Source organism: Centruroides sculpturatus, unplaced genomic scaffold (assembly GCF_000671375.1).
Source record: "Centruroides sculpturatus isolate CEXI.00-Female unplaced genomic scaffold, Cexi_2.0 scaffold190, whole genome shotgun sequence".
Taxonomy (NCBI): domain Eukaryota; kingdom Metazoa; phylum Arthropoda; class Arachnida; order Scorpiones; family Buthidae; genus Centruroides; species Centruroides sculpturatus.
In genome coordinates this window covers 467,547-480,602 of record NW_019384543.1, presented here as the reverse complement: position 1 = coordinate 480,602, position 13,056 = coordinate 467,547, and the positions used below count along the sequence as shown (strand labels likewise).

General features: G+C 33.5%; 1 protein-coding gene and 1 long non-coding RNA gene across 2 annotated transcripts in view; one reads left to right on the top strand and one right to left on the bottom strand.

The window, feature by feature from the left end:
* The first annotated feature begins 8,218 nt into the window (after positions 1-8,218).
* On the top strand, positions 8,219-8,921 carry LOC111623428. The gene is made up of 2 exons (XR_002756437.1): positions 8,219-8,681; positions 8,817-8,921. It is a non-coding gene; the product is annotated as an uncharacterized LOC111623428 (long non-coding RNA).
* A 603-nt stretch (positions 8,922-9,524) lies between these two features.
* The window catches only part of LOC111623416 (ubiquitin carboxyl-terminal hydrolase 8-like), a 127,065-nt gene continuing 123,533 nt past the window's right edge, over positions 9,525-13,056 (bottom strand). Inside the window, exon 22 of the mRNA XM_023365988.1 lies at positions 9,525-10,016. Coding sequence (XP_023221756.1) covers positions 9,954-10,016 — 63 coding nt within the window. The 3' untranslated portion in view covers positions 9,525-9,953. The remainder of the gene's footprint in view (positions 10,017-13,056) is intronic.

Here is a 13,056-nt window from a genome sequence, read left to right as displayed (position 1 = left end):
AGACAATGCAGTTTATATTTCTTCATTTTTAAAAAATAAATTAAGAAACTGAAATATTTTCAAAATTTCTTTAAAACAATACTTAAACACTGTTTACAAAATGAAAATACATTTTCATATAAAGATATTTTGCTGCCACATTTATAATCTCTCTCTTTTCCTTCATATAACTTATAATATTCATTTACAATGAAAGTGTGTCAGGAGCTGCTGAATTTCTTCCTTAGAGCTTTAATTTTGTCTTTCATTTCCTGTAGTTTTTTCACATATTTTAACTATAGTTGTTTTGTTTAGATGACATTGTTGATTTATAAGAATATAAGAAACACCAATTAAGATCCTCTTGTAATACTATATAATTCTGAATTTCCAATGCATTCAAAAATAAGCAAGTATTTATTAACAGTGCAAATGTATATGACAGCGGTGCCCAACCTTTAGTCTACTTGTAGCAAATTAAGAGTTTAAAAATTTTAGGCGAGCCACACATAGGACGACGACCTTTTTCTTGAAAAATTCAGCGACAATAGGTAAAAGAATACACAATAATATTACACTACTACTAATCTACTACAAATTAAATATGATACAGGACAAACAAAACTTATTTATTAATAATCAGTGTGAAGACTGACATTGCATGTCTTCTGCCAGTTTATTGTACTCTGGTACGTAAGGTGTTACAGCAAGAGTCATACAATCATTTAGATGCTCATTCGTCATTCTGGATCTGAACTTTGATTTTAAAAATTTCATTGTCGAAAATCCACTTTCACAAAGGTAAGTTGATCCAAAGCGGGAGTTTAACCTTTGAAAAGTTTCCTTTACAAGTGGATATTTTCTCTCATCCACAAGTGTCCAAAAATCAGTTTGTGATACTCTTGCTTTTAATTGTAGGTCAGATTGAAAATCAATTATTTCCATTTCTAAAATACTGACATTTTTATTCAATATACTTGCAATTTTTTGCGATATTTCAGAAATATTAATATCAACAAATGGATTTAAAATGAATGAAACAATTGGATGAATTTTACGAAAATCAGAAAATCTAATTTCGAAATTATTTTTAAGTTCAGCAAGATTTTCAGAATATTTATCTGATTCAATTTTCTTATATTTATGAATATAATTCTGTAAATTTGGAAAATGGCTGAAGTTACATCCTTTAATTTGGGATATCCACAAATTTAATTTTGACTGAAATGCATTTACACTTCCTATTAATTGAAAAAGAGTTCTTTGTTCCCCTTCAAGTTCAAGATTGAGTTTATTCATTTTGGCTGTTGTATCAGTAAGAAAGGATAAATCTGATAACCAGCCATAATCATTAAGTTCTTCATAAGTTTCGTTTCTGGATTCTACAAACAGTTTTATCTCTGGTAGAAGATCTACAAATCTTTGTAAGACTTTTCCCTTACTAAGCCATCTAACTTCAGAATGTAACATTAAAGTTCCATACTCAGCATCAAGTTTATCAGTCAGTATTTTAAATAATCTGCTCTGAAGTGGTAACCTAACAACCAACAAAACTGTCACTCACTTATCAAGCAAATGTTTTTATCCACTTTCAATTTTGCTGCTTTTAGTTTATTGAGTTAAATGTTTATTATATATTTAACCAGCATTCAGCAGTCTATTTGATTTTTAAACCTGTATATATCAATATACCAGTATATAGGCATAAAGGTTATTAGGGGATGATCCTCCTATAAGCAAATAAAAGGGTGTTGAACAAGATAAGGAAGGTTTAAGAAGTCTCTAAAAGAACCAGAACCAGAAAATCCAGGAAAGCAACATCAATTTTCTTGTCAGTCTGCCTCTGATATATCAGGTCTTGTTCTTAGCATCCAGAACCTCTATTATGGCCGGGGCAAACCCACAATCAATAATACCACTGCCACCCAGGTAGTAGTATTGTCTATTTTGGGAACATTTGGTTTTGGTCATGATTTAAAAACTAATATGATCACTCAAAATACAAATCTAATGTGTACAGTAAAGTTTGATATTATGGACAGCTGATGTCAGTCTGGCCAAAGTATAGGAAATTTATTAGAAAACTCATTTTAGGTAATGGATTCCCAATATTCGGAACTATTTTTCAGGTCCTGCAGATCACTATCATTCTTATTAAGGCCATTTTAGCTGCTGTTTTATTTTTTTGCAGTCCTCATTTTATTTACTTCATTTGCAAAAAATATATACAGGTAACCCCCGTATAACACACACTTCTATAGCACGGATTCACTCTAACACGGTTCAAAAATTGGGAACATCCCCCGTATAACACGGTGCTTTTATAGCACGGGTTCACTCTAACACTGTTCGGGAATTGGGTAAAACCGTCGTACAACATAAAATGTAATAAAGGGTGCGTTCTTTTATATCTCCGCGTAACTCCGCGCGAGCATTCTAATTGCTTTCGTGGCTACTTTGAATGCTCTTTCAACAAATAATTCATTTTATGGTTAAATTTTACAATTGGGACCTTCTTTTGTCTCTAAAAGCTCATTTTAGAATTATAGATTCCCCCACACAATACTATCGAGTGCGGGCGCCGCCATCTTTCTTTTACCGTCGTTCCTAAATGCCTACAAACAGCAGCGCACTCCCGTTGTAGAGCGACCGCTATTAACGAACGCACCCACAAACTGTTACCAATTGATAATGCTCATGCTGAGATCATCATATAAAATGAATAATCCTCTAGTAAAATATTTACTTAAATAATAAATAAGTATTTTACCTATGAAAAAACGAATAATAAATGTTTAACATATACAATAATGTTTAACGACATGTTTTTTTTTTAATTTTTGGAATCTAACCCCCCTTTTCGCACTAGTTCTTTGTTTCGTATAACACGGATTCGCATAACACGGCAATTTTCTGGAACGTAACTCCCGTGTTATACGGGGGTTACTGTATTTATTTTTTAGAAAATACAAGGGAAGCGGAGCATCCACCGCTTCCAATGACTGCACGCCACTGGTGGCAAGCATAAGGGGATTGTTTTGCTTCATGACAATACCTGTCCACACGTGACTCAACGAACCCGAGATCTTATCACATCATATGGCTGGGAACAACTTGATCTCCCTACGTATAGCCCTGATCTAGCGACAAGTTACTACCACTTGTTCCTCCACTTGAAAAGGCATCTAGGCAGTCAGCGCTACGACGATGTCAAAACGCCGTACTGCAGTGGTTGGCAAATCAGGCGGGAGGTTTCTATGATGATGGAATTCAGGAGCAGAGGATTCATATAACTATGAGGATGAAATTCAGGAGCAACCAGCTTATGAATTCCATCCTCATAGTTATATGAAAAGTGCCTTCATATTGAGGAAATTATGTTGAAAAGTAGATTAAGGTACAGGCTTTCATGTAAGAATAAAATTATTTAAACAATTAAACAATTGCAGTTGTTTTTTTTAATATCAAAACGGTACTTAAGGGAAAGTGGTGCAAGATGGGGCCATGGGTAAGACGGGAACGACTGTTTATTCGCGGTTAACGCACTTTCATTTAGCTGTTATTTGAAAACTAAATGTCAACCTCAAAAGGGATCACGGGACGAGAAAACGTCCGAATCGCTTTCTTCGTTTCGAAGTAAGACAGTTTTCCATGTTTCAGCATTAGCGAGGTTGAGGCCGAAGTTTTAAACGCGAAAACGTGTACGTCGGACTTTCAGCGCCGCTTTCCTGTAAGCCTAGAATTTTGACAATGGTGTTTGGATAGTCAGTGGAATCATCTCGACATTCCAAATACCATTGTCAAACTTCTAGGCTTACAGGAAAGCAGCGCTGAAGGTCCGACGTACACGTTTTCGCGTTTAAAACTTCGGCCTCAACCTTGCTAATACTGTACTTCATCTAATTTTACGCCTGCTACAAAGTTTCTACAAAGTAAGTATCATTGTGAACTTTTACATTACCTTTTAGATGAAGATATTATGGTATTCGAAGTAATCTTTAAGACAGTCATTGTTTAGTTTTGAAATAAAGTTAACCCGTGTTTGCAGTCAGTGTGAAAAGTACATGTTGGGGCAAGATGGTGGCCATGAATATGAATTCTGCTGCTAGCTAGAGGCTTTATTTTATTTATGAAAACATTTTTTTAATTTAAATGCTATCTTAACAAGAAATAAAATATGAGATAAGAATCGAAATAAAAATTTTTCCATTAAAAAAAAATATCGTCTGCTTACAAAATAGCGAAACTGAGCATGCGCGAAGTGACGATATCGTCTGGTAAAGTAAATAGGAGTAAGTTCAAACTTTTATATTTATTTATTTATTAATTTTTTCTCTGAGCTTCGATATGTTTTATGATTAATATTCATTGCACTTTTGCTTCGATATATTTATCGTTAATGTTTCATTAATAAATAGGTCTTCTAGTTAAATATATTGTCTTTTAACTGCAGAATGCCTCTATTGTGGAGGTTTATACTCTGTATCTACAGAGAATGGGCTAAATGTGAACCGTTGTGATAAATAGGCACACTGTTCTTGTGCCAACATTGAAGAAAACGACAGTTTAACCATTTTAATTTGTCCTTCTTGTATATAAAAATAATATCCCCCATCTTACCCCACGGGTGGGGCAAGATGGTGCATTTACATGTAATTTTAAAATATTAAATTTACGTTTTTCAAAAATTAAATTTCGAAAAACGTTTTTAAATTATCAAATGTTGTAGTTGCTGAGAATAAAAAAATTATCGTTCTCATCAAAGTGGTTGTCATCTTATGACTTTTCAAACCTTAACGTTCTCATCTTGCCCCACCTTCCCCTACTTAAAAAAGCACGCCTCATATTTTAGATTTACTGATAGATATATTGTTTTACAAGTTTAATAAAACTCTGGTTTATTTACTTTACAATTGAATTTTGTCCAAAATATCAATATTTAGTAATGGAAAGTCTATATTACCATATCTATATATATAACCCATTGAACGGGTATCCGTCCGCGTAACGGTATGCCAAAAACGGGCACTAGAGGCGCCCTAGCGATGATTTTAAATTAACAATAAATGATTTTTATTTGTAATAGGAATTTATTATTGATAAGAATTTATTTGGATGGTATAAATAATTATTATATGCCTTGATTAACCTTGCGCCGCACATTTACAACATCCCGTGATTCAGTGAACGTCGCGCATTGACTCACGGAAAATTTGTTGAAAAATGGCGGATACATTTAAAATCGAGGTTTACAAGCGAAAGTAAATAAACAAATTAAACTATTTTAAAGTATTTATAGTATGTTTAATAGGTAGAAATATAGATCCGTATGACGCGATTGGGACGGTAAGATTTACGCTCCGAATGAAGGGGTGGCGACCGCCCTCTGTGCGAACAATAAATGTCTAATGAACCATACGCCTATGCGCGACCTTTCCCGAAATAGAGCCCTCCGAAAATTATTCTACGGGTCACGTGACCGCATGTTTGCCACAATTTACTCTGCGAATGAGCGGGTCGGCGACCCCACGAGTGTGCGCGAGCGCACGTTAATATTTTTTCGCGCGGTAGGCTCCCTTTTGACCACGGTGTCACATGACCGGAAATGACGTAGGCGAATTTTCAGGGGCTTATATCTCGCGAAGTCGCGAGTAGGGGTATAGTTCCTTTGACTTTATTGTTCGCATAGGGGGTTGCCACCCCTTCATTCGGAGGGTAAATCTTACCATTGGGACTTTAACGGAGCTGTAGAGCATATTGATAGGAACAAAAAATGCCTCATGGAAATTTGTAAAGAACGCCCACTAGGGGGCGTCCCGGGCTACCAGTATAGTAGAATCCCCTTATATTTTGTTTCAGCAGATTTGTTACTGCTGAAACAAAATAATATAAGGGGATTCTACTATACTAGTTACGTTGATTTGGCATCTGGAGCTGGAGAAAACATCTGTGAACTGCCAATATTTTCTCCAGGTCTGTTAGAGAGATCCATTCTAACATGATTCTGCTATATAGTAATGGACTTTTTGAATAACAGATGAGTCCATAATACTGTATATGATAAAATAACTTTCATTATAATGGACCAATTTCATTGGTCCATGATGGTCTGCTGTGATCGATATGATTTTCGTGCCAAATATTGTATACTAAAATGGAGAAGGCACTGAGGTCAGCGTTACATGTACGTTTTTTATCCACTATCCTATCGGAACTCTATGAGAGAGATTGAGCACAGAATGTTCCATTCCCCGCTTGCCATCCACTACCTGCTATATTTTCGTTATGTTAACGACATTCTCATAGCGTGGGAAGACACAGATGAGACGTTTCTCACCTTTATGCAGCAACTCTCAAGCATATATCCTTCCATCAGGTTTACTTGGGAGAAAAAAAAACGACGCTGTAATAGCATTCTTAGATTTGCATATACGTAAATCTCCGGAAGGACCATAGTTCTCGGTTTATTACAAATGTAACATAGCACCACACATTATCCCAGCAGAGGCCTTTCACAATACGTAAATGCCGCTATTGCCTCCCTCATCAGAAGGGCTTTCTTATCATCATCTTCGCAAGAGCTGGTAAACGTTGAGTTAGAGCCTGTACACACTAGGCGTTTTTCAACGCGCGTTTTAAAGAACCAAGAGTTCTATGTAGCTGTACACACTCAAACACGCGCTTTTGGCCAAGCGCGCGTTTATAGATTTTTGTTAAAACGCGCGTTTTGCGGGCGTTAGCCGAGCGCTTTGAGATATATGTGCTGCCATGTTACCGTACATGCGATCGCGCGTTTTCCCGGCGCTTCTAGATTTTCGCCGCCATTTTGCTGTATATTCGATCGCGCGCTTTTGGGTAATATCTACTTTTATAATATGGAGTAAGTCGTCAAATGATTTTAGATATTTTAAAAGAATTAAAAAACTTGAATTTATTTTGTCTTAGTTTTGGATACAACGTCGCAAACATTTCATGCGTCAGTCTATCTCGTAATATTGGGTGCACCCAAAATTCTCTTTGCTTCTGCTGTAGTCTTTTATAGCGACGATAGAGGAGCCACACACAAGCAATCACTTCCACATCCATTTCCAAACCGAGCTAGTGCGCACGCTCCGCTAAACGCTCGTTTAAAAACGCCTAGTGTGTACACAGCCTTAGACAACATCAGTTTGGCGGTACGAACTGCTGGTTATTCATGCTCTAAATTTACGCATGTTCTCAATAGGGTAAAAAAAAATCAGTTTCCAAGCACTATGCTATGCAGTAAAGAGGAGTTTTATGTGGTCCAAACGTCGTTACCATACCTCGGTCCCCTCTCAATACGTATCTGCAGAATTTTCAAGCAGCGCAACCTTGTCCTACCACTAACTCCACTTCCAAACCTATGCAAGCTTATTTGCAATGATAGAGACAAGTTTTCCATTCTCGAGAAGTCAGGGATCTATGCTGTTCCACTGGAAAATCATGCAACAGGAGTAAACACAAGATATATCGGGGCCACTACTAGAATGCTCGCCAGCCGCCTTGCAGGGAACCAAGAGCATGTGGTGAGGGGTAGGCACACCACAGAACTTACAAAAAAGGTACTCGAGCAGGGTTACAACCCGCTATGGTCCTAAGCATTTATGTTCAAGAGCTGTAAAGATCGAAAAATAGTTTTCATATGGGAATCTCTCCTTACTACCACCTTGGATGCATGCAACAATCCTACCCTCGATCTACCCACTGTATGGGTCACGCTGTATAAGCGATTAAGCAACTATTAGAATTCTCCAGTATACGTATAGCGTAAGCCTAGATCTGCGCGTGCGCTGCTTCGGACGTCACAGAGTTTACTGCTCGTTCAGTTTTCGAACATATTTGAACATTTGTTTTGTGTTCTTAACGGCTTTGACAAAAGTTTCAACTTAAATTTTAAGCGTTCTATTCTATATCGGATATTTCCGTTTAACTTCTTGATAAATTTCCTAATTCGCCTGATGACGATGACTATACAGTAGGTGGTTTGTTGTATCAAGCTTTTACTATATTGTAATTTCTTTGAAAGATATTACTTTCTCTCACAGATTCTACCCTATATATATTTTTTAAATAGTTGCTGAGAATAAAAAAAATTATCGTTCTCATCAAAGTGGTTGTCATCTTATGACTTTTCAAACCTTAACGTTCTCATCTTGCCCCACCTTCCCCTACTTAAAAAAGNCCACTACTAGAATGCTCGCCAGCCGCCTTGCAGGGAACCAAGAGCATGTGGTGAGGGGTAGGCACACCACAGAACTTACAAAAAAGGTACTCGAGCAGGGTTACAACCCGCTATGGTCCTAAGCATTTATGTTCAAGAGCTGTAAAGATCGAAAAATAGTTTTCATATGGGAATCTCTCCTTACTACCACCTTGGATGCATGCAACAATCCTACCCTCGATCTACCCACTGTATGGGTCACGCTGTATAAGCGATTAAGCAACTATTAGAATTCTCCAGTATACGTATAGCGTAAGCCTAGATCTGCGCGTGCGCTGCTTCGGACGTCACAGAGTTTACTGCTCGTTCAGTTTTCGAACATATTTGAACATTTGTTTTGTGTTCTTAACGGCTTTGACAAAAGTTTCAACTTAAATTTTAAGCGTTCTATTCTATATCGGATATTTCCGTTTAACTTCTTGATAAATTTCCTAATTCGCCTGATGACGATGACTATACAGTAGGTGGTTTGTTGTATCAAGCTTTTACTATATTGTAATTTCTTTGAAAGATATTACTTTCTCTCACAGATTCTACCCTATATATATTTTTTAAATTTCAATTTTATCATATAAAATAAAAACTTATTTTAAAGCTATTTCAGAAATTGTCGTCATCACCTGAAATATTGTTTTGTAAACTATTGACAATGAATGAATGAATGAAGAGGCATTATTGAAAATTAATTTTATGGACTAAAGTAAGTTAAAATGAATAGTAAAATCGTTGGTGCACAAGAATAGTGACAATTAAAAAAAAATAGATCTTCCAGAACAGCCATTTAAAAGTTTCTTTTTCCTGCAAGGCTTTGTCATGATCTTGGATTTTTAAAATTTTCAAATCTTTTTTGGAAATAAATATTAGTTTCGTTCTTCCACATAAAAATATGGGGAGTTTGCTATACATTTCTACAATAAACTCGAAATTGGAAATTTTTGAGTTGTGTCACTATTCTTGTGCACCAACGAATGTATAAAATTCTCTCTCTCTAGTTTTGTCATTTTAGCAATCTTACTGGACAAACAAAAGAATAAAGAAACTCTCAAAAATATTAAAAAGATTTATAATAAATTAATTTATTTTATAACAATTTCTGTAAATATTTTGTGTTATTATGTTATAGATATTTTTAAGGATTTAAAGATTACAAAGTAATAAAGTAAGGTTTAGAATAACTTGTAAGAAAAGTCTCTTTAGTATTAATAATTTTTTTAAATATTTTCCAAAATTTACTGCAAACGGCTTAAAAAGATTATACTATATTTTTTTTTATTAACTTTTGATATTTAATTTAGTTCACAAAAATTGAAATAAAGTTTCTATTTGTTATTTTTACAAATAAATAACAAGTCCACTGAAAAAGTTAAACATTCTAATTAAAATATATTCATATGTACAGAGTAGATATTGTTCATTACACTTATACAAAAAATACTGAAATATGTTTCACTTCAAAAAAAGTTCAATTAATAATAATTTGAATGATTTTGATTCTCATTAAAACTACTTCATGTAGTAGAATTTAAATATCTACACATAGATATTTTCAATAAGCATGCTTAGCATACATATTAAATATATTTTCATATTACAATATATAACATGCTTGTATACCATTTCAATAGCAAGATTAGTCAATATTATAAAAATATTTTATAATGTTGGCTCTTTCTTCTCTTGGTCCCACATTCCTTTCTATTTCTTTTTGAATCACAGTCTTTTTTTTAGATATTTAATTTTGTAAGCATTGTTGAAAATCCACAGAAGAATAAAACAACATATAAGCTGCTGAAGTCTACAAAGATAAAAAAAACATTAATTTACTTAAATAGTATATTATCATAATTATAGAAAATAAACACAACTGAAAATTTCCTAATAAATTAGAGAAAGATAATTCAAAGAAACTTTTTAATCAAGTTTAATAGTTTAAACCCTAATAAATTAGAGAAAGATAATTCAAAGAAACTTTTTAATCAAGTTTAATAGTTTAAACTTGATTAAAAAGCAGTAATATAATTCAGGTAATGATTTTACCTAAATTATAATCAGCTGAAAAAGGGTACATAGCCCAAAATGTACATATTGGTTTAATAAAATCTCAGTGAGCTTTCCAATTGAAAACTGTGGTGTGATAAATCTATAAAATTTATAGCAAATTACCTATAGCTATTTGGAAGATTTATTGCAATATAGGACTAAAAGCAAATAATTATAACAAAATTGTCTCATTTTATCAATATTTTCAAACATTATTTGTAACTCATTTACAAAGACTTTTATTGAAAAAACAATATGCACCGTTAAATGATATGCAAGGATTACAAATATTCTAAAATATAATAAAAATTTTGCTTTTAAGTTATGATGTGAATGAAGTTTTTTTTTACATTTATTCTTTTTTTTAATGTTTATATTGTTAAGTTAGAAAAAACTTTTCATTTTCTGATTTATTGTTTACAGAAAATTTTCAAATCTCTAAAAATCCATAAAAAATAAAATATTCATGTATTTTTATCACTTGAACAAATATTAAAGTGATTTATTATAAAAACTATTAAAATTATAATCAATATATATAATAAAAGTAAGTGTATAATGTGCATGCCGCTAAAACTCAAAAATGAGTCCCCGTAAGATCAAGGGAGTTATATGGTATGGTAGCCCTCTATCTCCCATCCATGAAGAAGGTTCCCGTTTTTACCTGAAGAGCGTGCTGTTGAAGATATAAGGGCTGGAATTTTTTCCCTCTAGAAATTTCAAGAGCATTCCACAACATTCCGGGATGCTTTGGAACGCTCGGGAACATCCAAGATTATTGTGGAACATTCCAGAACACTCTCGAATGTTCTGGAACATTGTGGACCATTCAAAGCCTTTTTTGTATGAGTGGGGCTACCCATTGGTAAAGGTATATAAAGAAGATCCGTCGTGGGTTTGAACATCAGTTTCTTATCAGTGACGAAGAAAAGAACCAAAAAAAGTGAAAATTCCAAAGTAGTGCAGTGAGTGAATAAAAACCAACAGTGAAGTGTGAGTAGTCAAAGTGATACAGTGACTGGATATAAATCGAAAATGAAGTGTGAAAACTGTGTAAAGTGTACTTAGCATATTTGTTAATAAAAAGTTGATTTGATTTATATTTTATACAAAGTCCAAACTTAAAAGAGGAGCAGCTCATGCCAGTTCTGAATTTTCTTTTGAATATTAAAGTTGATATTGTTGACAATATTATTTTTAGTTGCCAAAATTGCCCTTTGAAATAGCCACTCCGGATTGGTATAGTTGTGAACAATGTTTGGATAAATTTGGTCGATGAGTTCGTTTTCAGTAGCGGCTATGTTGCAAAAATCACTGTTAAATAATTAATTAACCTTAAGTCCCAAGCCCGAGATATCTCGGGCAAGTTACATAGTGTTACATAAAATGTGGTTCTTAAGGCCATTTTTGAATGTTTTTTCTTTTGAATTTTTGGAATGTTTTTTAAGTCTCCAAATTTTTTCAAAATTTTTTTCCCGCGCAAAACAATTTTATCGCGATTTTAATTTACCTTTAATGACGCACGCTTCACGCTTAATTACTTTTTAATAGTTTTTAATGGGAGTTTGATATCAAATTTCATTCATCATTCTAAAGTTGTAGTGCACTGATTTTCCTTCGGTAAAGTTATTTAAAGCTAGTTTCTGATGTCAAAAACGACCTCTGATAGTTTTTTTAATTTTTTTAATTAATAGATTTTATTATATATAAGTTTAATTAAGTCGAGGGGTCGGAAATCTGAATAAAAATTTTAATTTTTTAAAAATATAGGTCTAGTTAGTATTCACCCTACTTTAAACCCTTCTCCTGCCGAGACGTCTATGAGAATGTCCTGGGAAATAGGACACCAGCTGTTCTTAAGGTCATCCAGCTGTGTAAACAATGACTCGTCAGTGTCAAATTTCACAGAAAGACGAGACAAAGGAAAATAAAATTTGAAGCTTTTTCTTCGAAATTAATGCATTTCTTTCGTTTTTTTTCAGTTTTAAGTATTTTTTATGTTTAATTACATTAATATCAAAAATTGCTCGCGGCTTAAGGAGTTACGATAAATGAGGCTGGTCGTCTGGTTAGTGGGATATGTGCCTTCGCCTATTTGTAAAAGTTTTTGAGCAAAATGTTGTTTATAAACAAGTATTGTAAATAGTTGGAATATGTTTTCAATAAAATTATTTTACCTCTTATATTTTAAAGTTTATCCTTTTATTCCAACTACCACACAATCTCATATCAACTCCCTGAGTGAAGCCGGGTACCCCAGCTAGTTATTTTATATAACATAAAGTTTGTTTGATAGTGACATAATAAAGGGAGTTTATGAGAAACGATAAATATAGAAGGTCAAAAAACATCCAAATATAACAAATGCTGATTTAGAGCATTTGCAATTTATTAACACATACCACTATCTTAAAAAAACTTTTAATAGATGACAAAAAAATTTTACTAACATTTACTATGATAGTAATTATATATGAAGCGTGCAATGCTGTAATGTTGTAAATGCCAAAAAACAAACCATTCAGGTGAGGTAAAAAACACTTTTTGTAGTGAATGAATTCATTTCAATTTTACAATAAAATGGTAAAAAGTTCACTAGGTTACAAATTCTCTGGAATATGAAAATGATGTAAATATAAGCAGTAACCAAATATCTTACTCAGCTCCTTAAATAATAAATACGTTCAAGAATACTTGCATATGAAGATGGCCTGTCGTATTAGGTAGAAAACGTTATTATTTCTTTAAATAAACGTTTTTCTCAGCATCAAGTATTTATTATAAGCAGTAACATT